This window comes from Penicillium crustosum (genome assembly GCF_028827405.1).
Source record: "Penicillium crustosum strain IBT 35664 chromosome Unknown utg000005l_segment0_segment0, whole genome shotgun sequence".
Lineage (NCBI taxonomy): Eukaryota > Fungi > Ascomycota > Eurotiomycetes > Eurotiales > Aspergillaceae > Penicillium > Penicillium crustosum.
Window position 1 is genome coordinate 831,034 of NW_026623126.1, and position 27,460 is coordinate 858,493.

Genomic DNA, 27,460 nt, shown 5'->3' on the forward strand with positions numbered 1-27,460 from the left:
TCGACATCAATGATACAAGACATTGATTGTCCCAGGGTCATTCTATCATATGGAAACGTGAAGTTGATACGTCAGATAATATGTTTAGTCAGCTACGATATGTCCAACGTGAGCCCTGGAGCTGCATTTTGATTATGAGACATCATATTATTGCATTTCATTTCATTTGATTTGATTTCAGTCTATTTTCATCTCAGTGTACGGATTATTTCCATTCCAGTTTACTTTCATTTCATTTCATTTCATTTGAGTTTATTTTTATTATGTTTATTTCACCTTTTGGAAGTTATTTTCCAGGATTCTGTCCAGGCATGCAGGACCTGTTACCTTCCAAGGAAGATACATGAATGTTGTCATACAGAAGATCAACCCCTGGAGGCTGCTTCGTGGCCCTGTGGAATGCATGTACCCTGTAGATCAACATCTGATGAATCTGGCCCAACCTGAAGCTAAGGCTTGCTCCCAAAGCTTTGCAGGGTCAAACACCTAACCATTTATTCTATCCGGATGAAATACCCCCAAGTCATTTTATCAGCTTCCCCGCGATTTAATCCTGTTACCCACACAAGCTAGATTATTTCTCGCCCAGCTTTCACTATGGAAGTCGATAGAATCCATACACCAGCCCGGAATATCCTCGATCGGAGCGAACAGTTTTGGCGACGTGAATTCAAGGACTTTTCTGCAACGATATTCCCTATTGTCTCTTCGCGATACGAGCAATCGGCTCTCAAAATGCTCACGGAAAATATTGATCTGGCATGTGGCGAGCTTGATCCTGTCTCGGCTGGGGCGGCGTTGGCCTTAGCATGGGGCCTGGTTCTCTCTCGGTACACCGGGAACGATGATGTTGTTTTCGGTCTCGGACTTGAATCAGAAAGCAATGATTTTTCCAACACTCCGGTATTGCCTTTGCGGCTGTTGGTGGATCCTCAGCAATTAGCGGTGGACGCGCTTAACAACACCGAAGCCAAGATCATGGACCGATCTACATTCGGTGTAGCCTCAACCCTTGAATTATCGAACTTCGGTGGAGACATAGCAGCAGGGTGTCAATTCATGAACATACTCAACGTCAGACAGGGACAACCAAAGAATCCTGGTGCCTTCCGAAGCATCGAAGCCCCCAAAGTGCCTCTTGTGATTAATTGTGAGATCCGAACAAACGGTGTAGATGTGGAGGCCCTGCTGGATCCTTCCGCAATCTGTGTTGAAACCACACGCATGATGTTGCACCAGCTAGGTCATTCTTTCCGGACCGCTCTTACTCGTTGCTCTCGGCATACTCTTGTTGGCGATCTCCGGTCTGTCAGTCCCCAGGGCTTGGCTGACCTGATGGAGAGGGGAGTCCAGCCACCTCCCACATTGGTCCATACCCGTGTGCATGATCTCATCGTTGCACAATGCCAATCTCGCCCATCGGAACCAGCTGTCGCTGCTTGGGATGGCCATTTGACCTACCATGACCTTGACCGGTTCTCTTCCAATCTTGCAACACAGATCACAAAGCTTAATGTGGTACAGCCTGACAAAATAGTCCCTGTTTTGATGGAGAGATCTGTGTGGATTTCAGTAGCCATCCTCGGCATCTTGAAGGCAGGGGGCGCGTTTCTTCTGATGGACATCTCGTTCGCGGACGAGTATGTGAAACAAACATGCGCAAAGATCGAAGCCCCGCTTGTTTTGACATCGGGCCTTGAAAGTGATCGCGCGAGATCACTGGGTTTGCCTGTTCTAGTGGTCGGAGGCGCACAGTTGGATGACGATGAGGGAAAAGATACAGATTTTCAGTTCGCTAACATACAACCATCGAATGCATGCCATGGCCTTTTTACCTCCGGGTCCAGCGGGGATCCTAGACTCGTTGTCATAGACCATGCAGCGGTATGCACTGCCTGGACGCAACCTACGGCAACTCAACTCATGCTTTCATCATCATCTCGAGTCTTGCAATTTGGCTCCCATGCATTTGGCGCTTGTGTTGCTGAGTACCTTGGGACCATGATCCATGGAGCTTGTTTATGTATAGCTCCAGAGTTGGGTCCAGGGAACGATACAGCGGAACCCATTCAGAGGCTGAACGCCAATTTCATCACTCTGACCCCTTCTGCATCCCGTCTCCTGGATCCCAGCCAGGTCCCCTCACTCCAAGTTGTGGTTCTAGCTGGAGAGGCGCTGAGTCCTCTCGATCTGGAGAAGTGGCAAGGACGAGTGCAATTGAAATGCATGTATGGATTAGCGGAGACTGCAGCATTCTCCTTGCTTGCCGATTTGACTAAACCAGACTCAAACTACCGGGAGATTGGAGTGCCGACTCATACATGGAAGTGCTGGATTGTAGACACCAACAATGTCGAAGATCTGGTACCACCTGGCGGAGTAGGTGAACTGCTGCTAGAAGGTCCCAGTCTAGGACGTGGTTATTTCAATGATCCAGCTCGCACGGCCCAAAATTACATTCCGGCCCCTTTATGGCTTATGCAGATTCGACCCATGGCACCACATGGTTATCGCTGCTTGAAAACAGGGGACCTTGTTCGTTACTCTCCCAACGGGACACTTGAGTACATCCGCCGAAAGGATGTAACTGAAGTAAAGATCCGAGGGCAGCGCATGGACCTTACGGACGTTGAAAGACATCTCGCACGACAGTATCCCACGGCGACTCGGGTGGTTGTGGATGTTATCATTCCATCAGATGACATCGGCCATAACGGCGCTATGTTGGTCGGCTTCATCTATACGGAGTCCCCGCAGCGCAATATGCAAAACGAAAATGAAGAAATATTTGCTTCCTCGACAATCGAGAGTCGAGAAAAGGCAACCAATGTTCTTTCTGTCCTTAAAGAAGTGCTTCCTACATTCATGGTTCCAGATATCATTGTGAATGTCAATCGAATTCCAACGACAACTTCGGGCAAACTTCACCGAGACCGACTACGCCGTCTAGCCTCAGGATTGTCCCGCAGAGCTTTGCTGGAGTATGGGAATGTCGAGTTACCAGGGGCTACCGAGCACTCTGAGAGGCTCGTACAATAGATCATTCGTGGAGCCTGTGTGTAGGCACTGTTGGATGTGGGGCTGCCGATAGACTTTCAGCGCTAGACAGTGATCCTCTGGCCGCCCACCAAATGGGTTGAGTCAATTCACATTGCATTATATGTAGATATAGACTCGTATCTCCCTTAGAGAGTGAATATTATTTACTTGACCGTCTGAGTTGCACCGTCGAGCATGGCTAAAGTTCCTCACAAATACTAAAGGACGTTTGTTTTGGTTAAAAGATAAAAAACCCCGGGGCGGAAACTACGACGGGAGATCCCGAGATGCCGAACTTTGTTATTAACCTTGGGATCACCCCGGGCCCGTGGACCCTGGGACAGTTTCCAAGATCAGACCTACTTATATATGTCCACCACCTTTCTATTGCATGTCTTTACATCTCTATGAAACAGTTGGAAACAGCATGGGGCTTGTACTAAACCCAGGAGTGTAATTTGGCAGACCCATGTACTTTGTAAGTTATTGCCCAATTATGGGTGTATTGGAGATCCTTGCGCGTGCAGGTAGAATGGTATGTACTAACGAGGATGACTATAGTGTTGCTATTGTTGTATATGCATGAGATTTACCAAGTATATTACTACTACAGCCAAATTGATGTAACCTTATGAAAATGCATCATAAAATACAAACTCGCGCCATGGTACTTTTCCGTGATTGGATGATATTAGCTAGATACCATACATTCCATTCCCAGTTATGAAGAGACTTTCCATGATCCTTTCCAGGTGCTTTGTATGGAGTAGAGAGGAAGAAGGTAGGCATTCTGTGGCACTTGCACGGTCTTAACTGAACTGCTATTGACATTTCTTTGTGGTAGTAGCCGTGATAGTAACCAAAACAACCCTGCTTCAAATAAGACACATTACAAGTAGCCACGTGTCGGCGCTCGGCATGCATGCCTAATAAGGTTTCCAGTCAGCCATGTTCAAAGTCGCAACCACGCTGAGATGTTATGAACCATATGTACGTATGTTGCATAAGAACTTGCTGCAAGGAGTTTGAAAAAGATTTGTCCACTGTAACACCAGATATCAAAATAAGGTCACTCATCCTCCTTGGGAATGCTACCTCCATGGAGAGCTGGAACAGTCCTTGTGTGATTTTTTCCCCATTCCTCAGCTCAACTAAAAGACGCCACATGTGAGCACCCTGCATGAATATCCATTATCTCCCTCTTAACAAAAAAAATGCCCAGCAATTTTAGCAGACATTTTGTTGTCAAGTGACACGGGAAAGCAGATTTTATTGCTCGAACCACGTTTCCTCCCTGTTCTCCCCGAGGTAGCGGAATGAAATCATCCTGATAGCCATGAGGTTGTCTGTCTTGAAAACGCGCAGCTTGAGCTGGGACTTCACGGCAAACGCACTAGGAAATTGCTGTTTCGTCAAAGCTGCCTGATAACTGGTCCTTCGCAAGTTCTATGAGGTTGACCTAGTGAGCTTCGGGGTTAGTATTACCACGAAATCCCTGAAGAACAACTCCACATCCACGACGTATCACGTTGGGCAGCAATTCAAAACGATTTAGAGACGATTATGGCTGAAACAATGGTCCTTAAAGGCGAAGATCAACAGAGTCTGGTGGCCTTTATCCTGCTGCGATCTCGAGCAGATTCGCAACTGCCAGTTGTCTCTTTCCTGATTCCATCATCTGATATCTTCCGCATCAAGGTTCAGGCAGCCAGCACTTCGTTTTCGACTACCTTAACCATGCTGCCTGACTTTTATGTGTCGCTCCACCAGGTGCCACTGACCATCAGCCACAAAACAAGCCGCAAATACCTACCTCAATTGGATAGCGAGAAGAATAGGCAGAGTTTCAATGATTTCATGTGTTATCGGAGGAAGCGTCTGACTCTGGTGACCCAGACCAAACGTGTTTTGCGCGGTGTCTTTGCAGGACCATGACCCAACCACAATCGGGATCGACGATACCTTCTTGTGACTTCCCACTTCCAGGTAGATAGCTTACATATATAGCGTGCAACTCTGGGCTGATAATTGAAGAATCACATACTATTTGTTGAGATGATCCCATCTCTCGTTGTTTGCTTGCAGACTGAGCGCTTGTTTGTCAGATTCAGGATATGAATACCCTGCTATTCCTAGATTGAATTCAAGGGATTCTTGTTCTTATCCCTCTTCCCCCAGTGGCCAATAGCTGCGACACTATTTCTTGTATATAATACCTTCGAATTGTATTTAAACCTGACAATTTCCTCCAGGGCTGGTTATGGACATGCTGACTAATATATACATACTCCATCCCGAGGTCCATAGATATTATCACGGCTCGGGAAAAGTTAATCCCGTGCCCGCACTTCTTGCCTGATAAATACGGCATCAATCAGCTACAGGCCCACTTTTCTTCCGACGCATCTCCACCGCCTTTGCAACCGCCTGCCATTTCCATCGAGCTATGACCCAGCTCTCTCGAATTTGATCATATCTAACCTACTACATCCAAGGCTACTTGCTCAATTATTTACTGCCAAGTACCCTGTTATATCTACTTCTGATGTTCGCAACAAGAATCTTTGGCCGACAGGCCCAGATTATTCCCAAATGGACTCGATTCCGTTGTGTATCAACATTGGAAGGGTCTCCGCACATCGTATGCGACTGTTGCACCTTACAGCGTCCTCATTGAAGCTAAATTCTTAATAGTATGTGTTCCCAAATGATGGGCCAGCCAGTGGAACCCACGTCTTGTCACTATTACCCTCCGAGCCAGTCAACCCCGACCTGGCTATCGGACTCGCGACTCAACTGCCACCAACAACAGACACCTTCAAAGAGAACCCAAAATTCCTGGATATAGTGCAAGAAGTGTGCTCAAAATATGCCCATGAAGATCCCGATGCAAAGTCTCAAGCGCAGGTCATGGTGTCCGTGGCTGGAGCGAATCTGAACTCAGGCGGCGTGTTATTAACCGGTCAGCGCGGAAGACGTCGTGGAGCCGACTCGGCCAGTGGCGCTAGTGGTCAAGGTGGTGCAGGCTCGGGTGGACGTGGTGGTTGGATTCATATCTCTGATGGCAGACGGCCGCCTGACTATGGGCGGATTGCTTGGTAAGGGCTTATCTGTGTCTCACAGGCACATCTTATTTCAAACGAAAGTTATACTAATACCATTCAGGCCTGAGGATATGTTCGGAAGCCTTGAGGTGGATGCCAATGGTCAGTTCGTTGGAGACAATGGCAATTATCAGCCAAGTGGTATGTTTTCCAACTATATGAGACCCAACAGGCCAAGCTGATACTTAGCAGGTACCTATCGTATCCTGACCCGGGATGGAATGTAAGTATTCCCTTTCTTTGGTGCTCTGTCACACTGGCATTTAATGTTGACCCATTCGTATAGTTTCGGATTGAGTCCTTTCCTCAGAGAGAAGTTGGTTCAGAAGCTACGAGAGCTTGAGAAGTGATATAATCCAAAATGGGGCACATCGCCCACAGAATCCTAATGTAAAATATGTATCAACACCCAGCAGTCCACTCAAAGCTCAAAATTCTTTTTCTAATTCGGACCTGTTTCCTCTTAATCTTTTTTGCCCGGTCCTCCTTTAACCACAATCTTTTTGCTCTTGGGCTGTTCTCAACTAAACATACCTTGTAGGTCAATTTGATCTCCTGCTTCTCACTTAGTTCATTAAATAAGAGGTGTCGCTTACTAATGGTCATACGTATTCTCATCACTATTTTGGAGAATAAATATATATATATATATATCGGTCAAAAGTATAGCCGACCAAATAGAAAGAGTAAATTTCATTTGCTTCATTGCATGTATCATCACTTTTTGAAGAAACTAGTAATTCGTTGGGATCCATCTGCTGCCTTTGTCCCACTGGATTTCTTCATAGGGCTATTATGGGTAGCACTACGCAACTTCTTCTTTTGCGGCGATATCCCCGTTAGATCTGAATTGATCTTTTGCTTCTTGCTTTCCTCTACAGGTTTAGCAGTTTCTGGACTATGCTCCCTCTTAACAGCTGGCACCGGTTTGGGGGCATTGTCCTCGCTCCATTCCGAATCCTTAGTAGGGCGGCCGTCGTCTTTAACCATCTTCACTTTCGGCGACACAGCCTCCTTCTTTGGCGAGAGCTCTAAATTCTCCTTTGTTTTCGTATTGGCGAAGAAGTTTGCGATGTTGCTCTTGTTTTCCTTGCTGTTGACAGGAACAATAAAGTTCGGGGAATTATTTCCGACTTTCCCGACCTCCTTGGGAACAGGATAGCACTCCAGTTCGCCCTCATATGGCTTGAGAAGTGACTGGAGCTCCTTCGACCAGGTCTTTTGGCTGGGATCCAGCCATTTCTTCATCGCCTCACTCCCAGAGTCCAGTATGACAGGCATACGTTCATGCAGGAATTTCAGGTAGGAATTAGAAGACGTCGTGATCACCGTGTACGTGTAGAGCTTTTCGTCGGAACCTGTACAAAGTAATCGTCAGCCTCATCAATGCCTTATATCAGAAAAGCCTAGACATGCCCTCATAGGAAACACAGTCCCACAACCCAGCGAAGCACATCAGCTCCCCGTCTTTGCGACGGACAAAGTGCGGAACCTTTTCTTTACCCCCGGGCCCCTTCTTCAGCCACTCGTAAAAGCCCTGACAGATAACAATGCACCTCTTTCGGCGCTTCATGGTAGTCCACATCCCCGAATCTTCAATCAACGAGTCATCGCGACAGTTAATTGTGCGCATCATGGATCCGTAATCCGGCTGGCGCTTTGTCCAGAATGGGATGAGACCCCATTTCATACTCTGGAGCTTGTATTTGGTAACTGTGTTGTCTTTTCCCTTTTCTGAATCTTGGTGTTGGTGCTCACTATCAGCATCTTGCTGAGCATTGTAGCTCTCTTTTTCAGTGATCTCGGCGCGATAGACAGCACCGAAGTTGCCCGGCGCAAAGTTGAATGTCTCTCTGACTTCATCGTCGTCTGGTGCTTCATACACTTGCATACCTTGCTCTTGTATGCGTTGTCGGATGTACGCCAAGCGCTTGGGATCATCAGCCGGCGGACAGTCTAGACACAGGAGCCGTGACATACCACGCCCAAAGCGTATCGTCCACACATTATCAGTGCAAACCACTATATCAACTCAATAGTCAGGTCTCCACAATCAATGCTGGATCAAACCAGTACATTTTCCTGATAGAATGAGTGAGAAAGTGAGTGCATACTCCAGCGGGCGACGTCATATGGCGGAGCGGAGCTTGGACCACCTAAAAACCGAGGGCGGGCTCCTCATCAACTCACCATATACTCTCTCTCCCTTCCCCTCCCCATTATCTACGTCAATTCCCCAGGTTGTTTCAGACAATCACTCGCTCAATCTAAATTAAAACTTCAAATCTTCATCAAATACTCACCCACACACTCCCAATGTTCCGCGCAGCATCACGGCGCACGAGCGTGCATGCCGCAAAACTTCTACAACAGCAACCAAAGAGTCTCGCCCGCTCAATATACATCAACAGTACCGCCCGACCAACACTCCAACCCCGAATCAACAATGGCAAACCACTCGCAAGCCCTTACATCTCCGGTACGCGGCACCTCACGATCATGCAGAAAATCGGCCGCAAATACCGCGAAGCATCTAAAGGAATCTGGCGCAAGAACCCGGTTCTCATGCCTCTAGCAATCTTCTCCGTTGTCGGCGGAGCCTTCATTTTCGCCTACATCTCCTACGTGGAATTGACACGGGTCGGGCCACAGTACCACAAATTCCCACCACCGGTGGCCGACGCTCTCCGCACGGCTGTCTATTACACCGAGATCGATCTCAACCCAGCCAAGGCGATGAAGGCATACAGAGAGGCGCTGCATATAGCACTTGAGATGGGCATACACCCATACTCGGATGAGATACTTGGAATCAAGCTGCAGGTTGCTATGATGCTAGAGAAGGCTGGACTTGTGAAGCCGGCGATTGATGTGTTGGAGCGAACAAAGAACGAGACTCTGGCCTGGGTGGATGAAGTCACAGCAGGGAACGCTGCTGCAGCGGCTGAGAAGGTGAAGCAAGCGCAGGCGCAGGTGCAGAAGACCCCGGCCAATGTCCAGGTTGACACCGAGGCGATTAAAGAAACCGAGGAGGACCTGAAAGCAATGGCGCAGTACGAGGCTCGTCAGCGAGATAAAGCGCTCAAGAAGGTCGTCGGCATTGCGATGAAGCTTGGCGAACTCTACTCCAGTGAGTATATACAGGACGAGAAGAAAGCCGAGGTCGCGCAGGTCGCTGCTGTGGAGATCTGTCTGAAGGAAATGCACCGTCGTCAGAAGCTGGGGCTTCCTGTTGGTAGCTCTAGCAGTGGCGAGGGTTCAGACGGCGAGGCATGGCTGAACCTCACTGAAATCGCGACTGCGTTGGCTGAGCTTGCCGCTACATATACCGCCAAGGAGCGGTATGAGCTGGCCATGCCACTGTATATGCGTGCGTTGGATTTGATCCGCGCCGCTGAAGGAACCTCCATATCTTGCAAACAGGTGGTGCTACTGAACGATGTCGCTACCGCTCTGGTTGGCCAGGTTCAACTGCCCGCCAAGTCTCAACCGCAACAACCTGTTACAGCGGAGCAGACTGTTGAGGCTGCCCAGAAGTGGGCGGAGAAGGCGATTGAGGTTGCGGCGCACATTGAACCCCCGATACGTGACGAGGAGTGTGACATTACTTGTGTGGTTGCAACATATAACCTGGGCGAGCTGGCTGAGCTACAAAAGAAGCCGGCCGTTGCTAAGCAGCGGTATACCGAGGCTAAGGCATTGGCTGATGGGATTGGATACGAGGAAGGCAGTATGATGGCCAAGGAGGCCTTGAAGAGGCTTGGAAAGAATTAAAGGGTAGATCTGTGAGGGCTTGTTCTCTGTTCAGCCTGATGTACATTATGTATGACCAACGTTGGAAATAGAAATCTCAACACATTCCTGTATATCATTTGGCACTGCTCGAAGAGGTACATCCGGCGGCTACTATAGTTACTATAGCATTGTCCCGCAAGGGTTACACGAGGGAGGTTGAATGAAGACAAATATATAACATGAAAGACATACGGGTACGACGATTTTACAAGAGATTTTCAATAAGAAAAATAGGAAACATTTTGATGCCTTAACTGGTATTAGAACATCACACGTCTTGTACAAGATTCCATACAGTTTCCATGCGGATCAAGTAGGCTAAGACATGTCAGAAAACCTCCAAGCCGGGGACGACTTGGTCCCGGCGAGAAGTGCTTCATTGCTCGTGGCTCATACATCCCAAACCAATGCTCTTCCGGCCATATCTTTTGAACTTTTTTTCAATTCCCTTGTCAATAGATCAAAAAGAGGCTCCTCAAGCTCCGATACAACAACTCAAATCTATGCGCGCGACATAACACCCCAGGCACGGATCTTGTTGTCGGTGTAACCGGCGAACAGGGTCTGGCCGTCAGCGGACCAGGCCAAGCTGATGCACTCGGGGTCACGGCTCTTCTTGCCCTTCTCAACGAACTCAGGCTTGAGCTCATCAACCTTGCTCTTCTTCTCGAGGTCGAAGATGGTGATGGAGCTGCTGGTGGCAGCGCACAGCCAGTAGCGGTTGGGGGAGAAGACGAGAGCGTGGATCTCATCGCCAGCGGAGAGGGAGTAGAGGTGCTTGGACTCGTTAAGGTCCCAGAGCATGGTGGTACCGTCCTTGCCACCGGAGGCGCAGAGGGATCCGTCGGGGGAGATGGTGACGGTGTTGATGTATCCGGTGTGACCGATGTGGTCGGTCTGGAGACGGCAGGAAGCGAGCTCCCAAACCTAGACGCGTATCAAATGTTAGCGTCGATACCCTCATAAAGAATGTCAAGTGTCAAGGAAAAATTTTTCCAATCCTTCTCTCGTTCAATAAAAAACCAAAAAATTGTTGCTGTGCCCATCAGGCAAAATGGGTGAAAAATTGTCTCATGGCCCCGAAGGGCTCTGAAGTAGCAAATACGTTTATGCAAACATCACGCGGGCAAAGCAAGGCGGGGAGGAAATTCTGCAGGGAAATTCGGGATCGATAGCGTACCTTGACGAGCTTGTCCCAGCCAGCGGAGACAATGACGGGGTTCTGGGGGTTGGGGCTGAAGCGAACGCAGGAAACCCACTCGGTGTGGCCCTTGTCGGTGATGGTGAACTTGCAGTCACCGAGGGTGTTCCACAGCTTGATGGAGCGGTCACGGGAACCGGAGACGATCTGACGGTTGTCGGCGGAGAACGAGACGGACAGAACATCGTTGGTGTGGCCGACGAAAGTGCGGGTGGTGTTACCGGTGGAGAGCTCCCAGAGACGGAGAGACTTATCCCACGAGGCGGACAGAGCGTAGGCACCATCGGAGGAGATCACCTATAACGCAGACAAGACCATCGGTCAGCCAAAACCATTCCATCTTTTCATATTTTTTTTTTTTTTTGCGAAATGCGCCATCCAAATCCATCTGTCGCATCCAATGGTTTGTGGGTGTGGTTCATTCGGGAGAAGAAAAACGTACACAGTCAGAGACGATGTGCGAGTGACCCTCGAGGCTGCGCTTGGGGTAACCGTAGGCCTGCTCATCACGGGTAAGGTTCCAGATGATCAGGGTCTTGTCGCGGGATGCGGACAGCAGCATGTTGGGGCTATCATCAAGAATTCAAGTCAGAATTTTGTCCCTTCAAAAATTCCATCTTCCGATCGGGATAGGTCGTTCTTACTTCTCCAGGGAGGTGGCAAGGGAAGTAACCCAGCCATTGTGGCCCTCAAGGGTGCCGCGAAGAACCAGCTGCTCAGCCATGATGGGAATGAGACAATGAAGGAGAGAGAGGGATGGGCGGAGATTGTCGTTGACTCTGGGGGGTGAGGTAAAATCGAGATGGGAGGCAGACGTGCCCGCTCAAGCCCTAAGCCGCTTCGCTGCTCTCCTTGTGTGGTTCCGTGGAGCCCTAATACTAAGCGAATAGGTCACATGACTTGCATCTATACAGAGCTCCCTCGACTACGATGTAGAGATTAAAGAATTGAATGTCAATTTGCGTTCATGTTCTCTCTGTTATATTCGAAATTAACAATTACTTTACTTTCTATCCAAATCTGTGAAATCTACACCCATTGAACCCAGTACTATCAAATATACAACATTCTTAATACACGCCTTCTACTATGGACAATATGGCCACTATGACGAACTATAGTACAGTTTTGAAATCGACAAGCTTCCCGAGTTCGATCTCTTCCAAAGGCTCTTACGAGTTAAACACCTGAACATCAGGCATTCTTCCCAAGCCACCACCGCCAGTCTTCTTATTCTTGGCCTTTTCAAAGCCAGTAGCACTTTTATCGCGAACATGCTCTCTGAGTAGCGTGAGAACCTCAGAGCCCTGCCAGCGCGATGGAACAGGCCGGTACGCCGCTCTGAAGGCGCCAATAGTCTGCGCCCATTCACCGCTCTTGGCACCGGTCTCCTTCCAGTTCTCGGTGATGGTATCCTCCTTGGGAGCGGAGGCTGAGATCTCCTCTGGCGGATCCTGCGTCGCCCAGTAGTAGATGTCCCAGTCGTTCTCGTCGAGGAAGCTGTCGTACTCCACGAGCTGGTCGTAGTCCATCTTGCCCAGGTAGACATCCGCGAAGGTCGAGAGGAGCAGGTCTGACTCCAGGATTCCGCGCTTGCGGCTCTGGTCTAGGGTGGGTTGGTTAGCTTGGATGGTTCTTGGTATATTGATTGATGCACCAGAGCCTCGGATTTAACACCGTGGCTTATGTGCAAGCATGCATGGGAACGGGTACGAACATAGCAGGCGTGCCCTCTTCGTGGCAAGCTCCTCCCCAACTCTCTTCAAAGGCTCAACCTTAAACGTAATACCCTCCATCTCACCAACGCCAAGCTCAGGCTTCTGCGCCCCATTATCCTGACGACCACCAGTGAAATGCTCAATCCTTCCGGGGTACGGATCAGATGGTCTGTAGTTGGGGTCGACGGAGTTCAACATCTCCGGTGGCGGCGGCTTCTGCCCAACACTGGGGAAGTCCTTTGTCATGGTGGAGGTTGTGTTTGGAATGAATTGGTTTGGAGCCTTGTTGGCCTGGTTTGCGCGGTGCGCCTTTACCTCCGGGGCAGCTTCGTCGCCATCTTTGAGGCGTAGAGCTGTCGCGCCGAATTGGCGGTTTAGTCTTGTGATTGTGCTTAGGGATGATGGCACTGGTCGCGCGAGGCGATGGAGTATACGTGGGGCGGACATCTTGCTGTGCAGTACCCTATAGAGAGAGAGTTGGGACTTTCTTTCCTCTAGGGATGAAGAGTTGGCGTTTGATGCTCGGCTTTGACATCATCCGGTGTAATAGCCCGGGGAACCGAAAAGCTCCTGTAATGCCCGGTGTTTGTTCTGTTTGCAACACTAAACATTCCACTGAGAGGCTGTGGATTACACACTTCTCAATACAGCGTAGTTCCATAGGTTCTATGTGTTTTTTGGGGCCTTTGGGGGCTGAAAATTGGCTCACTTTTGTTTGATGTCTTGGCCCGTCTGTTGTTAACTCAGAATCCCTCTGCAAGATGCCGACCTAGATCTTTACACTGACCCAAGATAAAACATGCAAAGCTTCCTCTAGGACTACCTACAAGGTGTTTACTATGTAGACAGTACTTTACCAGCATGGGTTGATATTATTCCATCCACGAATACTCGGGCAATACCTCATTGGTCGGAAAGAAGCCCTGTAAAGTATAGCTAACCAACCATCCTCAAGATATCACATGCGAGAAACGGAAAATATTATTAGCGCCAGGCTGCAGAAAGCATGGTGTACATTTTATATCATTGAGATCATGACTGTTGAACAGAATGCCACTCGACATTAGAGCAAAAGGATTTGCAATGCAACCGCTGCAAAACCAAAAAAGAACCATCAAAGATGCAACCATTCCATGGACTAGTAAATCTAAATAAGGTGCTTAGATCTGCAAGAATCGAATAGTCAGTAACCAACTCCAGCTTCCACCACAACCACAATTCGACATACCTGAAGTAAGCCCTCAGGTAAACAACCTGCCAAGCACCAAGCCCGATAAGCATACCCATGGTCCCGAAAGCGAACCACTTCACACGCTCATTGGTGCTCTCATTGGTATCACGCAAACGCTGTTCACGCGCACGCAGGTACTCCATCTCAGTAACGATATCGGCAACCATCTCTTCGATACGGCGGAGGTCTGTCTCAACGGGCTTGAGCTTCTCCTGCGACTGGATGCTGTTCCAGTCGCGGGCGTCGGCGCCAATGTCGACATCAAGCTCAACGGGGCGGGAGGGGTTCTGGATGGTATCTGATGTGGTATCGTTTTAGTATGACTTTCTCTCTTCAACTCCAGCTTTTTCCCCGGTGTATTGTTCGTGTTGTTCGAGGGGACTGCCACTTACTGTGGCCGACAAGTAGGTTCTCGAAGCAGACGTCGAAAGCCGTGTCCGCTGGGGAAGTGAAAATTTGACGCGTCTCGCCGACGACGTCCTTAGGACGACCGTGGTCATTGCCCATCGCATCCTTGATCTATACGGAGAAAAGAATTAGTCGTGGTTCACAATTCAACGGGTTGGCATCCAAGTCCCAGTGGACTCAGGACGAAATCCCATTCACACCCAGGAATATTCCCACATACATGAATATTGACCCTCTGGCCATCACCCTTCGTACCACCAACGATGGCAGTGACAACAACGAGCTGGTCCTTCGAGACGAAGTTGCGAATGCATCGCTCGTTCTTGCCGCCGCCGGAGGTGGCGACGAGATCGAATTTTAGAGCACTGGCAAGCTGAACGAAAACAAAGAGGAAGCCAAGGATGGCCCTCAGAGTGAGTGGTGAGGTGCCCATTGTTGCGGCGTTGAATTGGCGGTTGTAAACACGGATGCTTGCTGCTGTTGATGACACCTGGTAAGGGGAGTGCGGGATTAACTTTGTTCCGGTGTTATGGGCTAAGATCTATAATTCGACAGTTTATTGCTTCACACAGCAAATATTGCTAAGGTCTAATTGTTTAGTATTTATATAAGCAGGGTTTTTACTATGTATTGGATGCATTGGATGTATGGTGTTCACAGAGGAATGAAATGGGTTGTGAATGTCAGGGCATTTAAAATAGCCCAAGTATTGGCATGGTATCTCGAAATCCACGAAAGCAATCAAAGCTCAACAAAGAGACAAAATAGAAAACCCCGAAGTCCGTATTAATCGTTCAGTGCCACACAGAAAGGTAGACAGTAGAGTGGCGCATAAAAGCGCAAGAGAAAATAAGAAAAAGCCACCTGGTCGTAGCCATAGTAAACAATAAGGAAAAGAGGACATGACTCTATGTGAACAAAGTAAGGGAAAATAGTGATAAAGATGGCAGTGTGCTGTTGCACAAACAAGAAAAGCCAAAGCGATGGACATGATATGTAGATCGTTAGATGAATTGGAACGCTCAGCAAAGCAAGACATTAGTCGAGAATGTCGTCAGGATACTTTCAGCCCATTAGGCCTCGACCTTCTTTCGGCGCGTGAAGAAACGGGAGAAGCCACTGTCCTTCGACTTAGATCCTATTGATGCTGGTGAAGACCGCATAGGGGCCGGAGGAGGCCCCGTATTCCGGAGGAAATCCGCCAAATCACCGGTGTCGGTCTGGCGGTTTGAGATAGAAGGCATGGTGCCATTGTTGCGCTCCTGGCCAACCTTGGCAGAGTAGTTGGATTGGACCTTGGTGGGGGCGTTTTGTGTGCGCAAGGGATTTTGAGAGGTACGGAGCAGGCGGGCCTTCATGCCCGATGCACCGGCCATACCATTTGACGCAGGAGTATTGACTGCAAATGGTTGTGGGGGTTGTTCGGAGGGGGGAGGGGGAGGAGCGTTGCGCAGGAAATCCATCAGGCTCTCCTCCTCGCGTCTAGGCTTGGGGTTTGCTTCCTGTTCCAGAAGCTCTTCTAAAAGCGCGTCATCGTCATCGTCGTCGATGGCGTAGGGATCTGGAGCACGGCGTTGCTTCCGAACAGGCTGGGGCTCGTCGAAGTCCGTGGTACTTCCCGATGCCGTAGCCTTGTTTCTGTTTGAATCCAGCAACCCGGACCGCGAACCAAGAGATGTCAAGGATTTATTGGGCGTAGATCCATTGCCGGTGCTGACGAAAGACCTGGTGGTATTATCCAGCTGAAGGTCATCCGAATCAATGGTATTGCGGAAAGGTGCAACTGCATGAGGAATCCGGTGACCACCTCCAGGCATAGGAGGTCCCTCGCGGATGAAGTCGATGAGGTCCGAAGTCTGAGATCCTCTCGTCTCAGCAGACCGAGCTTGAAGCTTGGGTCGGTTTCCACGGGAGGTAGTGGAAAGAGTTGATGGAGGTCGAACAGGCCGCGGGCTCTCGGCAGAGAGAGAGGTCTTAGACTCGGATGGCCCACTAGCAGGGCCAGTCGATCTCATGAATTCTGCAAAATCGCGTGTCGAATCCGAGGGCTCGATTCGCGCATCCCGCGCCTGCCCCATCTTGCTAGACTTTGAAGTTGATGACATGTTGGTCAAGCGCGTAGTAAGTGGGATGTGCTTGGGTGACTCGATGGATTTGGTGCGGGACATTGGAGACATCTCTCCGGTTGTCCTTGAGGAAACCGAAGCGTGAGGGCGGTGTTTATCTTCGCCTGGTGGTGCAGTGGTATTTAGGAAATCAGCCAGTTCGGAGACGCCTGCCGTCTCTGATCGAGGAACTGATCGGTTGGGCAGGTCAGGGAAGGTCATTTCCCTCACACTTCGGGGAGTGAGGGTATAATGGATAGTTTCATCACTGTTGATCAACTTGTCCAAATCGGCAATTTCGTTGTCTACAGAGTCTACGCTCCCGCCGGATGCGCGACTTGTTTCCGACGAGCTGCGCATGCGGGGCGAACCAGATTCACCCTGTGGTCGACTCATTATACCCTTCAACTTGTTGGACACCTGCGATGTGGCGGAGCCGGCAGTCACTGGACGCGTATTCTCGCGAGCACTACCGAAGCTCCCAGACCGACGCGTTTTACTGATGATAGATGAAGACATCGATGGCCGAGGCACGCGCTGAACAGCCGCTCGTTCAACTGCCGAGGCGGATGCGGAAGAGGATCGGTTGCTGGTTGTGACCTCCAACGGAGCAGGTCTGGGGCGGGGTTTCGATTGCTGCGAATTACCTGAACCAGAAGTTGGGCGAGGGATGTCGGCAGGGAGATATTTTGATGACTTTGCCGTTTCGGTGCATTCCTCCGATAGCCTCGTCGACGGGGTGGTGGCCACGGTCATGTTATTCTGATTATCGGTCGCATCATGATTGATACAAGATGTGATAGCCTCGATGGGGGGTGCGGGTGGAGCCGGCGTGTTCTCAACCCCTTGCGTTGAAGGCTGACTCTCCGCAACGGCTTGCATTTCAGAGTCGCTAGTCTTGTCAGAGATCGACCTTGCATTCAGTAGACTGGCATCCCTGGGGGATTGGCGTTTTGGTCGGTGTATCGTCGAAGTCAATTTAGGCTTTTCACCCAACCCAGTACCCTCAAGCACTTCTGGGTCTTTCTGATTCGCCCGATCACCCAAGGATACAAGGGAGACGCGAGCACTATTGGATTGATCAGTCATAGCGTCTTCATCTTGTGCAGTAGCGCGCAAGGATGCAATCGTCTCGCCGACTGCAGGAGGCGCCTCCTCTTCTTCATGCAAGATCGACATTCTCGTATTTTCGGAAGCTTCTGCTGCAGGTTCGAATGACGGGGTCTCTTCGTGTTTTGGGGTGACAGCAATGTCAGGGGTAGTTTCGGCTGCATCCACATACTCTGCGGATTCATCATCCTCGTACATAGTCTCCAGTTGCTTCTTCTCCGATGCTGTAGGTGATGGGTGATCTGTTGGCGACTCTGGCTCCTCCTCGGAGGACTCGGGTGGGGGTGGCCCATTAGGTAGAGACCTTGTACGAACATGGCGGATTGATTTGCCAGGTTCAATAGCGGACGCACTCACGGGCGAGCTGTTTGCTGAGCCTGGAGATTTTGGCACAAGCGAGGGCGATGAAAATACCATCAGACTGCGCGGTCGCACCTTGTGAGCAACAACGGCCTCCATGGTCTGTATCTCTCCATCTAGATCGCCAATGTAGCCCGGGACCTCGATCTCTTGAACATCGTAATCGCTCATAGGCAAGGGGACAGTGGCGGGATCGAAAGGTGGGGGAATCGCTACTGGGAGAGGCTCCTTGGGAGTCACTGGTTCCTCGATTGTCACAATACTGCTCTTTCGGCTGTTTGCTAGGGAGTATCCACGTGGTCGGAATGATTCACGAGATAGTGTTCGAGAAAGAGTGGTTCCGCGTCTGCGCTGCCTCCACGTGCGCCACAGGCGACCCAAGGTTGCATTCAGGGCCAACTTCTCCATATCGAGATCTTCTACCACAAGTCGGTCGATTCTTTTTCGTTCACCTCCAGATCCACTGAACTCGTCACCACCATTATTGAGCTGTGCCGACAAACGAGACCGCGCTGTCTCGCCGGCAATGACGAGTGCACGCTCGCCAATGTATTCGATGATCGAGGTAAGGAAAATAGAAGCTGCAGGTGTAATATTGTCGACATGACTGGTAAATCTGCGTGGTGCTCCATCGGTTTCTCCAAGACTATCCTGTGCGATAAACTCGTCTTCGTCATCCTCTTCCATGTCACCCAGTCGTGTGTAGACCATGCATCGTAGACGGGTTAACTTCCATGAGCGTACCGGATCAAAATCGCCGCCGGGCTGCTGGCCGCCGCGGAATTCGGTCTGCTCATCGTCCGCTCCGCCCATATACTCGTTCAACTCTTCCTCGGCTGATGCCACAACTTCCTTAGCCAAGCGAGGCTTCAACACATCGGCCATGGCAGGTCGAATGCATGCGAGCTGTGTGGACTTTGACGAAGCGAGGATATTAAATAAGAGGTTGTCGAGGAATCCGTTCAGCAGTGATAACGCAGCCGGGGTCACCAGCGCCGTGGCGCCGGCGCCGGTTTCTTCATCCTCAGTGACAAAATCGGCGGCGTTGAACTCCTGGTCGGCAGAAATGATCTCTGAGGCTGCAGATGGCGAGATGAACGCCGGGGCTGGCGTCACGGACGGTGGAGACATGAGATTGACTCGAGAAAACTGCGAATCGCTAGAAACGACGCTGGGGCTGCGCGAACGGGACGCGGCCCCAGTATCCAGGAAGTCGGGTGCTTTGGTAGATTGCATTGTGTACCCCGGGTATATTTAGGTCGAGGGCTCGAGGACTCGAGAGCTTTGGTTGCCTCTTTTTTTGTGTTCCTTCGCAGACCTCGATTTGGACGGAAGGCGCTGGGTAGAATCGAAATTTCTAAATCATCCTGTACTCCCAGGAACGTCAGTCTGACACGATTCTGCGGGTGAAATCTGACTTGGGTGAAATTGGGGGCTTGTACGACTGCATGCGCAACCTCGCCCCGGCGGCCCCCGTGACGATGGAGGGGTGGATTTCCAACCTACCCGTTTTAATCAAAGATGCGATCAGTGCTCATACCGCATTGGCATAGGGAAAGTAAAAAGAAGCAAAAGAATAAGAGAGAATTATCCGTGAAGGCCAGGAGCGAGAGAGTCAGGAGTAATTATTCTATCCGAGTCAAGTGGATACTTGGGAACATTCGGGGTCGACTACCGAATAATTTATGGAGCAGCTGCAATTGTATACAAATCTTACAACCTTACCTGATTACACTTTTCTTTTGGGGTTGCATTGTAAAGACCCCTGTAGCTTATTTTGGTTATTCCTTTATTTTAAATGTCATAGCCTATTCACCTATAGAGATACGGAGCACGGAGTAGATCGTAGGCAGTTACTGTACTATGTATATCTTATTGAGGAGCTATTCAAGACGGTCTTCCCCCTTATTGGGACCAGAAAGAAAAACCTGGAAGCCTTGTAAAGAAACCGATCGCAATCGCGCCCCCAAAAAAAAACAAAAAAAAGAACAATGTTCCAGCGATCGGCACGCTAAATTACCCCGCTCGCACCTCGTTTCAGGCCTGATTGGTTGTGGGCAACCAATCATTGAATGAGGTTCCATGGATTCGGGCGGCGGGGGGGGACTTAGTTAGGCGTTAGCGCCATTCCTTTCCAGTACAATTATTGATTTTGGCCTCGATTTATTTTTAAAAAGAAGGTCGCCCAGGTGCGTGCAGGGTAAATGGGGTTTCAAGGTGCCCAGGTGTATTTCGTGAATTATTTGTAATTATGATATCTGATATCGAGATATCTCATTTAATTATGACCCGCTAATGTTACGGGGCACAATCGGTAGTGCATCTCTTAGCGCATAATATCCTTTTTCCACACGTTCCTCAGCCGTTCCACAGGTCCCAGGGGCACACGAGGATAAGCCTGTGGCGTACAAACGCCATGCTAGGTCCCCATTTTCGAGTTTCTAGAAACTTTATGTATACATATTGCACAATTTGAAACCTTGGAACACTTTAGAATCTGAGACAAATATCCCAAATTATATCAATTTCCCCAATCAGCATCTACCTAGGTACCTGGGTGGCCCCCGATGTGACGCGCACCTGTCCGGGTGGCCGTACCTGATCTGAACCATTTGTTTATCAACTCTGGATCCTCCAATTAATTCCTTTGCTGACCTCCCACCCGTGGAAGCACACTAGAACATTTTTTTTTTTGGGCGGAACTCCTAGGGTCCTCCAGCCTACCTATATGAGCGAATCAGAAGCTGAGAACGCCATCTCATTATACGTTGTAATGTTGTATCTGAAGGCGGGATAATACGAAGCACAAAAAGGTACGGAGTGTACGGAGTACTCCGTACCCACCTGAGCATACAATATCGGAGATGGCAGGACTTCGGGCCAAGTGGGCCCATGTGGCAATGAACAATAGGGTTAGAGCGACTATTGCCAGATGCTCCAGTGCATAGCGGCTCCAGTGCATAGCGCGCACTAGCAGTAACTAACGATCACAATGAATAGTATCACAATAAGACCCGAGTCATGCAAGAATATCTTGAGCTTCCTTCAGAGATCCCGGAAAAAGCAATACAGAAACGTACAGCGCACAGCGCACAAATTGTCATTGCACCTTGCAGGGCTGCTCTATAGATCCAGTGATATATCAGATCCCATCCTCATGCATATTCTCTGAGCTGTCCCCCCCCCAGCCTTAGAACCAGCTTAATAGGTATAGCATCAACATCCTAGGACCTCGTCCAAGTACCAGTTTCACCCCCATCTCACGCAGGAGCCACCCGTATCACACGACCAAACACTAAACGTTGTAGCCAGCATTGAAATATGGTCATCCCTATTCTGTGCTGATTTCCCGAATAAGCTGCCCCCTATGGCCCGATCCCCAATAACCCCATTGCATCAGAGCATGTGTGGCTATGACTACATTTCAGAACCACCATTCCATTAGACAAAAACTTAGTTCCCCTAGCGACCCCCGTCCCTAGAACCAACGTACGTACCCCATCCCCGAACTCCATCGTTGGAGCCAATATACCCCATACGGGAAGAAAGACGCTCCACTCTGTTCCCTAGCTGTCAAAACTCTTCATGACAATCCTTCAGGGCTCCACAGTCTAGCGTGTACGGGGGGACTTCAATCAAGCCAAGGATGCTGCCATGATCGACAGAGCACTGATTATTCGGATTGATAGATTGGCCGAATATCTCCGCGATTTCTTCCTCATCTGTCTATTTCTCCGTGAGACACTTCACGCTTGAGAACCATGCAGCATGGATGACATAGTACAGAGTTCGGAATATATTGTATGCACTACTGTACGTGGGTTTTATTATTGGTTCCTCGATAGTCAACCCGCACGCTATGCTGCAGAATATCTTCCGGATGAGGAAAGTCGTGATCGTCAATGATCGACACTGGGTACCAAGGACGAGAAAAATGACAGAAAAAAGAACTCAAAAGCCTGTTTCGACCAGGTCATATTCACCGCATCGTTCTAAAAGCCTAAACGAAAGCCCCCTACTCCGTATGCTATGCTTTAGTGTATCTTTTACCTTTCCAAGCTTGTTCCCCGTGCTGTCTGTGCTCTACGCCGTTGTGATCGACAGATTTAATTAAAAACGGCTGTCGACACTTCAATTTTAGATATGCACGAGTCATTTTATATGATACGTTACGTCGTTGTGGTCAACGGGAAAATTTAATTAAAAACGGCGAGTCGATACTTCACCTTTCGGTATGCGCGAGTCAGGCTTATATGATATGTCACTCTTAAACGGTCACATTCCCCCCAAAAGCACAGGTACATCATGGATAGATCCAAGCGCACGGAGTATACGGAGTATAAAGCACACACATACGAATTTCTTTGCTTTTGCTGGATTTAATATCGTCATATGCCAAACCCCGAAACGCCAAACCCCGAAACCCTGGGGTGATCTTCATTGCATGAAGATAGATGATATACTCCGTGCCTGTCATGGCACTACATAATCCCCGCGCATGGAACCTGTAACCTGTAGAGCTTGGCACCACCTACTCCGTAATCCATTATTTCATGTCACTTATCATCTAACTACCAAACTAGCACCCAGCTGCATTTTCGCCCCTTCAAATGAAACTACAGACAATAATCCCCGCTGAGCTCAATGCAGCTAAGTGGATAATTACCCGCTGCAGGAAGTCCCACCCCATGAAGAAACGGAGAACAAGAAAAAAAAAAAAAAAGAAAGCATCCTATAGGATGGTATAGTACAGAGTAATCGACCTTATTATTATTGAGCCTTCCCTATCGAGCGGTATCCACACTGTCTCTTCGCAAGACCCTACAAAGTACGGAGTACGGAGTACACGGAGTACAATCACCAGTATGTACTAGCACCACCACACCAGCCGCGCACCCCTCATCCAAAAATACATTCCGTGCAAGGAAATAAACGAGAAATTCCCCGGGCCGAAACGCCCACTAGTGTCTGGGCCCTTTGCTAGCTAAGATACGACAGATGAAGGGGCTTGCGAGGCGTGCCAAGTACGTTAGAGAAGTGTCAGGCAATTTCTAGAAGGAGAAAGGCGTGGTATAACCCCTGTGTTAGTGCGCCTCAGTCAACGATAATTCTCACTCAGCAATAAATTGGACCTTTTGTCTGGAGTTATCATACAAAATGTACAAAATAAACAATCCACAATATCTATAGCGTTTTCTTGACGTGCTTCTTATACCTCTACATTAATTATTTGGATTAATCTTACTCGTAGAACGATCTGGCCACATTGATATTACTCCGTACATATTGTGCATTTCGAGGCTGAGGAAAATGAATGTTTCGGCTTTTGTATCCCTTGTACGTTTTTATATGGGCGTGCCATACAAAAGGTACATCAGTTCAAGATACGTACTTGGAAGAATAGTCAGCCACTTAGCCGGCTTTATCTTGTCTTTTGGTGGTCTTTTCAGATATCTTTTTAGGCGTATACGAAGGCGTTAAAAATAAACTGCATAACCTTTGTATAAATTTGAGTCTTGTGCCAGGGGTTAGGAGGGATTTCTGAAACATCCGGCTCGGGGCCGGGGGTTCCAGCGGTTGTGATACGATATATAACTATATACTCCGTAATAGCACTGTGAGTATCTATCTACAATATAAACACCCAGTCCGGAGTACAATGGGGACTTTTACAAGTACCTACAGGTATATATGTGACTCGGATGCTGAGAACCTGGGAGAACCGGGAATGGTTTGTGGGAGGTTGAACAGTCGCTACATGGGCTGATGTGATATCCGGAGGATCATGCTTCTAGGGGGCTATTGAGGGTGAAGGGTGGCCTGATATTTCCGTACTCGCCTTGTTTAAGACTCGGGCAGTGTGTCTTAGAGCGGAGAGGGGGCGAAGTAGAGTGATGCGTCGGGCACTCAAGGCCCGAGTCATACAAGACGACGATGGCAGGACAAACAGGCTAAGCTACATCTACATCATGGGAACATCTGAAGTTTTGAAACTGTTTTTGAATATCAAGTGCTAGTTCGGGAAAATACATGACCACTGTCAAATTCGACTCCGAAAGCAGCTTGTAAGAAATTTGAAAGCTTTTCCTGGCTAAAGAGCCGTTCCATTGTATGCCCCTCGCCAGATAGTGGGTGAATCCGAAAGAAAAAAAAAACGTTTTGTCATAATCGTAAGTCGTGGTATTGGTTTGCCAGTGTGCAGGCAGGATCTTAGACCTGTGCAGGCAAAGTTTTGGTTCCGAGGTCGTGCGCAATGCCGCCAGCGAAGAAGCTCAGTTCATTAGGACCAATGTCAACACGGCCACTCGCCAGTCTGTCCAGCAGGAATTTCTCGATCTTGTTCAAGAGGGCTTGGCGGTGATCCAAGTCTAGCGTCGACAAGGTGGAATTAGGTTGGTTGCTGGTTTGCTCTTCTGCGCGGAGTCTGATCAACTCGTTGAGCTCGTCTTCAGCAAGGAGATTGCAGAAGGTGCCAGTGACATGGTTGGAGACTAGGTCGAGATACAATGAAGGCGCACCCTCTGGATCCACGAATTCGGCGTCCTTGCCCAAGCGAATTTGGTCAACCTGAACTCGAAGGTATGTCTCGTACTTCGGGGTGGCAATTCCGTGCATTCCATTCATGTAAGCAACAAAGAGGTTGCGGTCCAAGTCCACGGCATCACGCGAAAACTCTTCTGGATGGTTGGTAGATTTGCGAACAAACTCTGGGTGGCAATCTTCGTTTTTGTCGGACTCGGCGATGTCCATTTTTTCGAGTTGATCCAGAAGTGTTTGGGTACCTTTGGAGTCACGAGCAAGCATCATCATTTCATGGCAGGTCATTTGGTGATCAGGACCCTCGTCATCCGATACTTCCACGTTGTCAATGTACTCCACTTGAGGATCAAAGCGCACAGAATTCTCCTCAAAGGAGATGAAGGCATCGTCAAATGACTCTGTGTGATCCTCATGCGTCTCAGGAACTTCCCCATTTGCTTCATCCCATACGGAGAAGTCCGAATCATCACCGTCGTCTTCGTCAGATTCATCGGAGAGTGCGTCATACTCAGAATCAATTCCATCCGAGCTATAACCAGATTCCGAATCGGACTCTTCATCAGAGTCAAAGGTAATGGTTGAGTTTTTAAGGATCGATTTCAAGAAAGGACGCAAAGTCGGTTTGGTGGTGGAAGTCGATGCACCTGACTGAGCTGGGGTGTAACCGTTCGATGTCACCGAAACTTCATCTGAGCCATAGCAGCTGTCGTGGGGAAAAAGACATTTCGAGGTTGGAGAAGGTTGACGAGACAGAGCTCCATGAGCCCCGATGGAGGGTTGAGGTGCTCATTTGCTGAGTGATTGGTTTGTCCATGCTGGCGGTGGGACGGTTTAGTTTGTATGATTTGTCGGACTGCCTAAAATATCGAGACGTAGAAGGCTCTGGGCTCGTAGCTGAGCACTACTAGGCAGGAGAGATAGGGCTTGTGGAAGAATGGAGTTGGAAAATATGCGATCAGTGAGTCGAAAGTGAATCAAGAGAATAGCAAGGGCATCGAAAGCCTGCAAAGCACGGTGAAAAGTGCATAGTGAAGGCACACGGGAATCGTGTAAAAGCTTAAGGGAACTTGCCCCCAGCACAAATGTTGGAAGACATGATTTTCCGATAGACACTTTGTGATTAGATGTAAAAGGGTGCTTTCTTGCCGATCTGGTGTGCGGAACAAGATGGTCGAGACTGGTTGCTGTGGTGATTCAAAATAAATTGATGTCGGTCACGGGTAACAGAGATGCCAAAGGTTTTGTCGATATGCATGTAGGGTACAAGAAGGTAGCAAAGGCGAGAAGTTGTATTCGCGTGACGCAATGGAAGCGGCGTTGGAATGTCGCGAAAGCAGCAAGGGTCGCAACGGGGTGTCGCGAAAAAAAAGAGGCTTATCGCAAGAAAGATGCGACAAGAGGACAAGAGCGGAGATGAAGGTCGAGAAGAGAAGAGTGGCCCACGTTTCGCGGGGTGTAACGGAGGGGCAAAATCCGGGTTGAGTCACGTCGACTTTGGAGTAAAGGCGACGATACAAAGTGCAGATGAGGCAAGTGCGAGAGGGAAAAAAAAGGTGTGACTGCAGATGAGCAGTAACAATAATAGAGAGAGAGTTGAGGATCCAAGGACACAGGTTGAAGTGACCTGAAGAGAAGGAAAAGAGAGAGAGGGAGGGCTCCTTCCTTTTGGGAGGTCGGAAGGGTCGCCCCCGGGTCCGATTTCTCGTCATCTGACTCAGCCCGAACTTGACCTTTTTCGGACATTGGGCTCTTTCAATTTCTTTCTTACAAAGTCATCTGCACCATTTTTTTTCTAGATTATTCCAATGAATTTAATTTTCTATTGTCTATTGTCATGATCACCTCACCTAATTATATCCCATGACCAAGCACGGGGTACGGGCTATGTAATATCGCCCTTTGAGAATAGCCTCGGGAATATCGGAGTACCAAGTACGGTACGTCTCAGCGGGGAGTTGCTTTTTTTAGTGTCACGCTCAGGATTTTCACCGCGATCTTTCCTTCTAGGCATATGAGATTGAATGACTATACATCTTCTAGGGGCATCTATCCATGGATGGCTTATTATGGCTTATTATTAAGTCCTTGCTGATTGCATGTACCTTAACATTGAAGGTTGAACGGGGCCACCCGCTATTGCCGCATCACTAAAATCTCACTTAGATGTATTGTTTTTACGACTCTTCCAATGCCCACCCCCGTTCTGTTTGTCTCTCTTTGAAAATTACACTTAGGCCGGCGATCTAGCTGGATTCTGCATTGGGGCCTTAGACTCCGTTTGAAGAAACAGGCCACAATTGCCTGACAGGTTGCATGTCTGCCAGCCTGATTCAGAGCCTTGGGGAACTTCAGGTATACCAAATCTCGGTCTCAAATTCACCGGATGACTTTCAATCCAGGTTACAGTCTCGGCCGAATCTATGTTTGTTGTTTGGGTATTAGCCGCTTTGATTGTGATACCTGAACTGAACCCAAACACCACATAGATGCCAAAGGAGGCAGCACACATTGACATGCTGCCAACGCATTACAAACCATTGGCAGATTCAAAAATCGCCTAAACAAGATTAGCTAATCATATAATTTGAGATGCAAGAAATATCTGCAAGCTCCACCCCCATGGGAGGACACTGCACCTTTGACAACTAGATGGCAGTTGGGTTATTCCAAAAGGGAAAGAAGGCATCAGATCCTTATCTCATACCGAGATGAAGGCTTGTTCTTTACCGCATTCAAACATGGCCTTATCTTGATCAACTTCATGCAGCCCAAATATAGAACATGGGGTCGAAGCAAACACTCCCGAATATGGGCCCAGAACGGCGATCTCCTGCAGGTCCAGGTTTCTC

At 48.9% G+C, this 27,460-nt stretch overlaps 10 protein-coding genes across 10 annotated transcripts; 4 read left to right on the forward strand and 6 right to left on the reverse strand.

Annotated features, from left to right (window-relative positions):
• Positions 1-597: 597 nt before the first annotated feature.
• Positions 598-3,039, forward strand: N7487_011000 (uncharacterized protein; the record flags this gene model as incomplete). The annotated part of the gene is made up of 1 exon (XM_056878730.1): positions 598-3,039. One exon carries the CDS (start codon positions 598-600, stop codon positions 3,037-3,039), a length of 2,442 nt encoding a protein of 813 aa, XP_056724049.1.
• Positions 3,040-4,614: 1,575 nt separating this feature from the next.
• N7487_011001 (uncharacterized protein) lies at positions 4,615-4,974 on the forward strand (the record flags this gene model as incomplete). The annotated part of the gene is made up of 1 exon (XM_056878731.1): positions 4,615-4,974. The coding sequence occupies one exon, from the start codon at positions 4,615-4,617 to the stop codon at positions 4,972-4,974; it is 360 nt and encodes a 119-aa protein (XP_056724050.1).
• A 610-nt stretch (positions 4,975-5,584) lies between these two features.
• On the forward strand, positions 5,585-6,493 carry N7487_011002 (uncharacterized protein; the record flags this gene model as incomplete). The annotated part of the gene is made up of 5 exons (XM_056878732.1): positions 5,585-5,680; positions 5,734-6,137; positions 6,205-6,284; positions 6,336-6,366; positions 6,430-6,493. 5 exons carry the CDS (start codon positions 5,585-5,587, stop codon positions 6,491-6,493), a joined length of 675 nt encoding a protein of 224 aa, XP_056724051.1.
• Positions 6,494-6,860: 367 nt separating this feature from the next.
• Positions 6,861-8,121, reverse strand: N7487_011003 (SOS response-associated peptidase; the record flags this gene model as incomplete). Its single annotated transcript, XM_056878733.1, has 2 exons — positions 6,861-7,501; positions 7,575-8,121. The coding sequence occupies 2 exons, from the start codon at positions 8,119-8,121 to the stop codon at positions 6,861-6,863; spliced, it is 1,188 nt and encodes a 395-aa protein (XP_056724052.1).
• Positions 8,122-8,459: 338 nt separating this feature from the next.
• N7487_011004 (TPR domain protein) lies at positions 8,460-9,917 on the forward strand (the record flags this gene model as incomplete). The annotated part of the gene is made up of 1 exon (XM_056878734.1): positions 8,460-9,917. One exon carries the CDS (start codon positions 8,460-8,462, stop codon positions 9,915-9,917), a length of 1,458 nt encoding a protein of 485 aa, XP_056724053.1.
• Positions 9,918-10,153: 236 nt separating this feature from the next.
• Positions 10,154-11,974, reverse strand: cpcB (40S ribosomal protein RACK1). The gene is made up of 4 exons (XM_056878735.1): positions 11,784-11,974; positions 11,582-11,708; positions 11,119-11,436; positions 10,154-10,865 (listed from the first exon to the last, which is right to left on the reverse strand). The coding sequence occupies exons 1-4, from the start codon at positions 11,861-11,863 to the stop codon at positions 10,440-10,442; spliced, it is 951 nt and encodes a 316-aa protein (XP_056724054.1). The 5' UTR covers positions 11,864-11,974; the 3' UTR covers positions 10,154-10,439.
• Positions 11,975-12,311: 337 nt separating this feature from the next.
• Positions 12,312-13,304, reverse strand: N7487_011006 (succinate dehydrogenase assembly factor 2; the record flags this gene model as incomplete). Its single annotated transcript, XM_056878736.1, has 2 exons — positions 12,312-12,745; positions 12,857-13,304. 2 exons carry the CDS (start codon positions 13,302-13,304, stop codon positions 12,312-12,314), a joined length of 882 nt encoding a protein of 293 aa, XP_056724055.1.
• Positions 13,305-14,004: 700 nt separating this feature from the next.
• On the reverse strand, positions 14,005-14,929 carry N7487_011007 (p24 family protein; the record flags this gene model as incomplete). Its single annotated transcript, XM_056878737.1, has 4 exons — positions 14,005-14,023; positions 14,086-14,386; positions 14,481-14,607; positions 14,717-14,929. 4 exons carry the CDS (start codon positions 14,927-14,929, stop codon positions 14,005-14,007), a joined length of 660 nt encoding a protein of 219 aa, XP_056724056.1.
• Positions 14,930-15,569: 640 nt separating this feature from the next.
• On the reverse strand, positions 15,570-19,307 carry N7487_011008 (uncharacterized protein; the record flags this gene model as incomplete). Its single annotated transcript, XM_056878738.1, has 1 exon — positions 15,570-19,307. The coding sequence occupies one exon, from the start codon at positions 19,305-19,307 to the stop codon at positions 15,570-15,572; it is 3,738 nt and encodes a 1,245-aa protein (XP_056724057.1).
• A 4,974-nt stretch (positions 19,308-24,281) lies between these two features.
• N7487_011009 (uncharacterized protein) lies at positions 24,282-25,425 on the reverse strand (the record flags this gene model as incomplete). Its single annotated transcript, XM_056878739.1, is given in 2 exon segments — positions 24,282-25,314; positions 25,334-25,425. 2 exon segments carry the CDS (start codon positions 25,423-25,425, stop codon positions 24,282-24,284), a joined length of 1,125 nt encoding a protein of 374 aa, XP_056724058.1.
• Positions 25,426-27,460: the final 2,035 nt, after the last annotated feature.

Bases quoted from the DNA above. Each gene is read 5' to 3' on its own strand.
- cpcB (XM_056878735.1), bottom strand. From the start codon at position 11,863: ATGGCTGAGCAGCTGGTTCTTCGCGGCACCCTTGAGGGCCACAATGGC. The intron at 11,709-11,783 runs GTAAGAACGACC...TCTTGATGATAG, and splicing joins CTTGCCACCTCCCTGGAGAA to CCCCAACATGCTGCTGTCCG. The intron at 11,437-11,581 runs GTACGTTTTTCT...TCTGCGTTATAG, and splicing joins CGCACATCGTCTCTGACTGT to GTGATCTCCTCCGATGGTGC.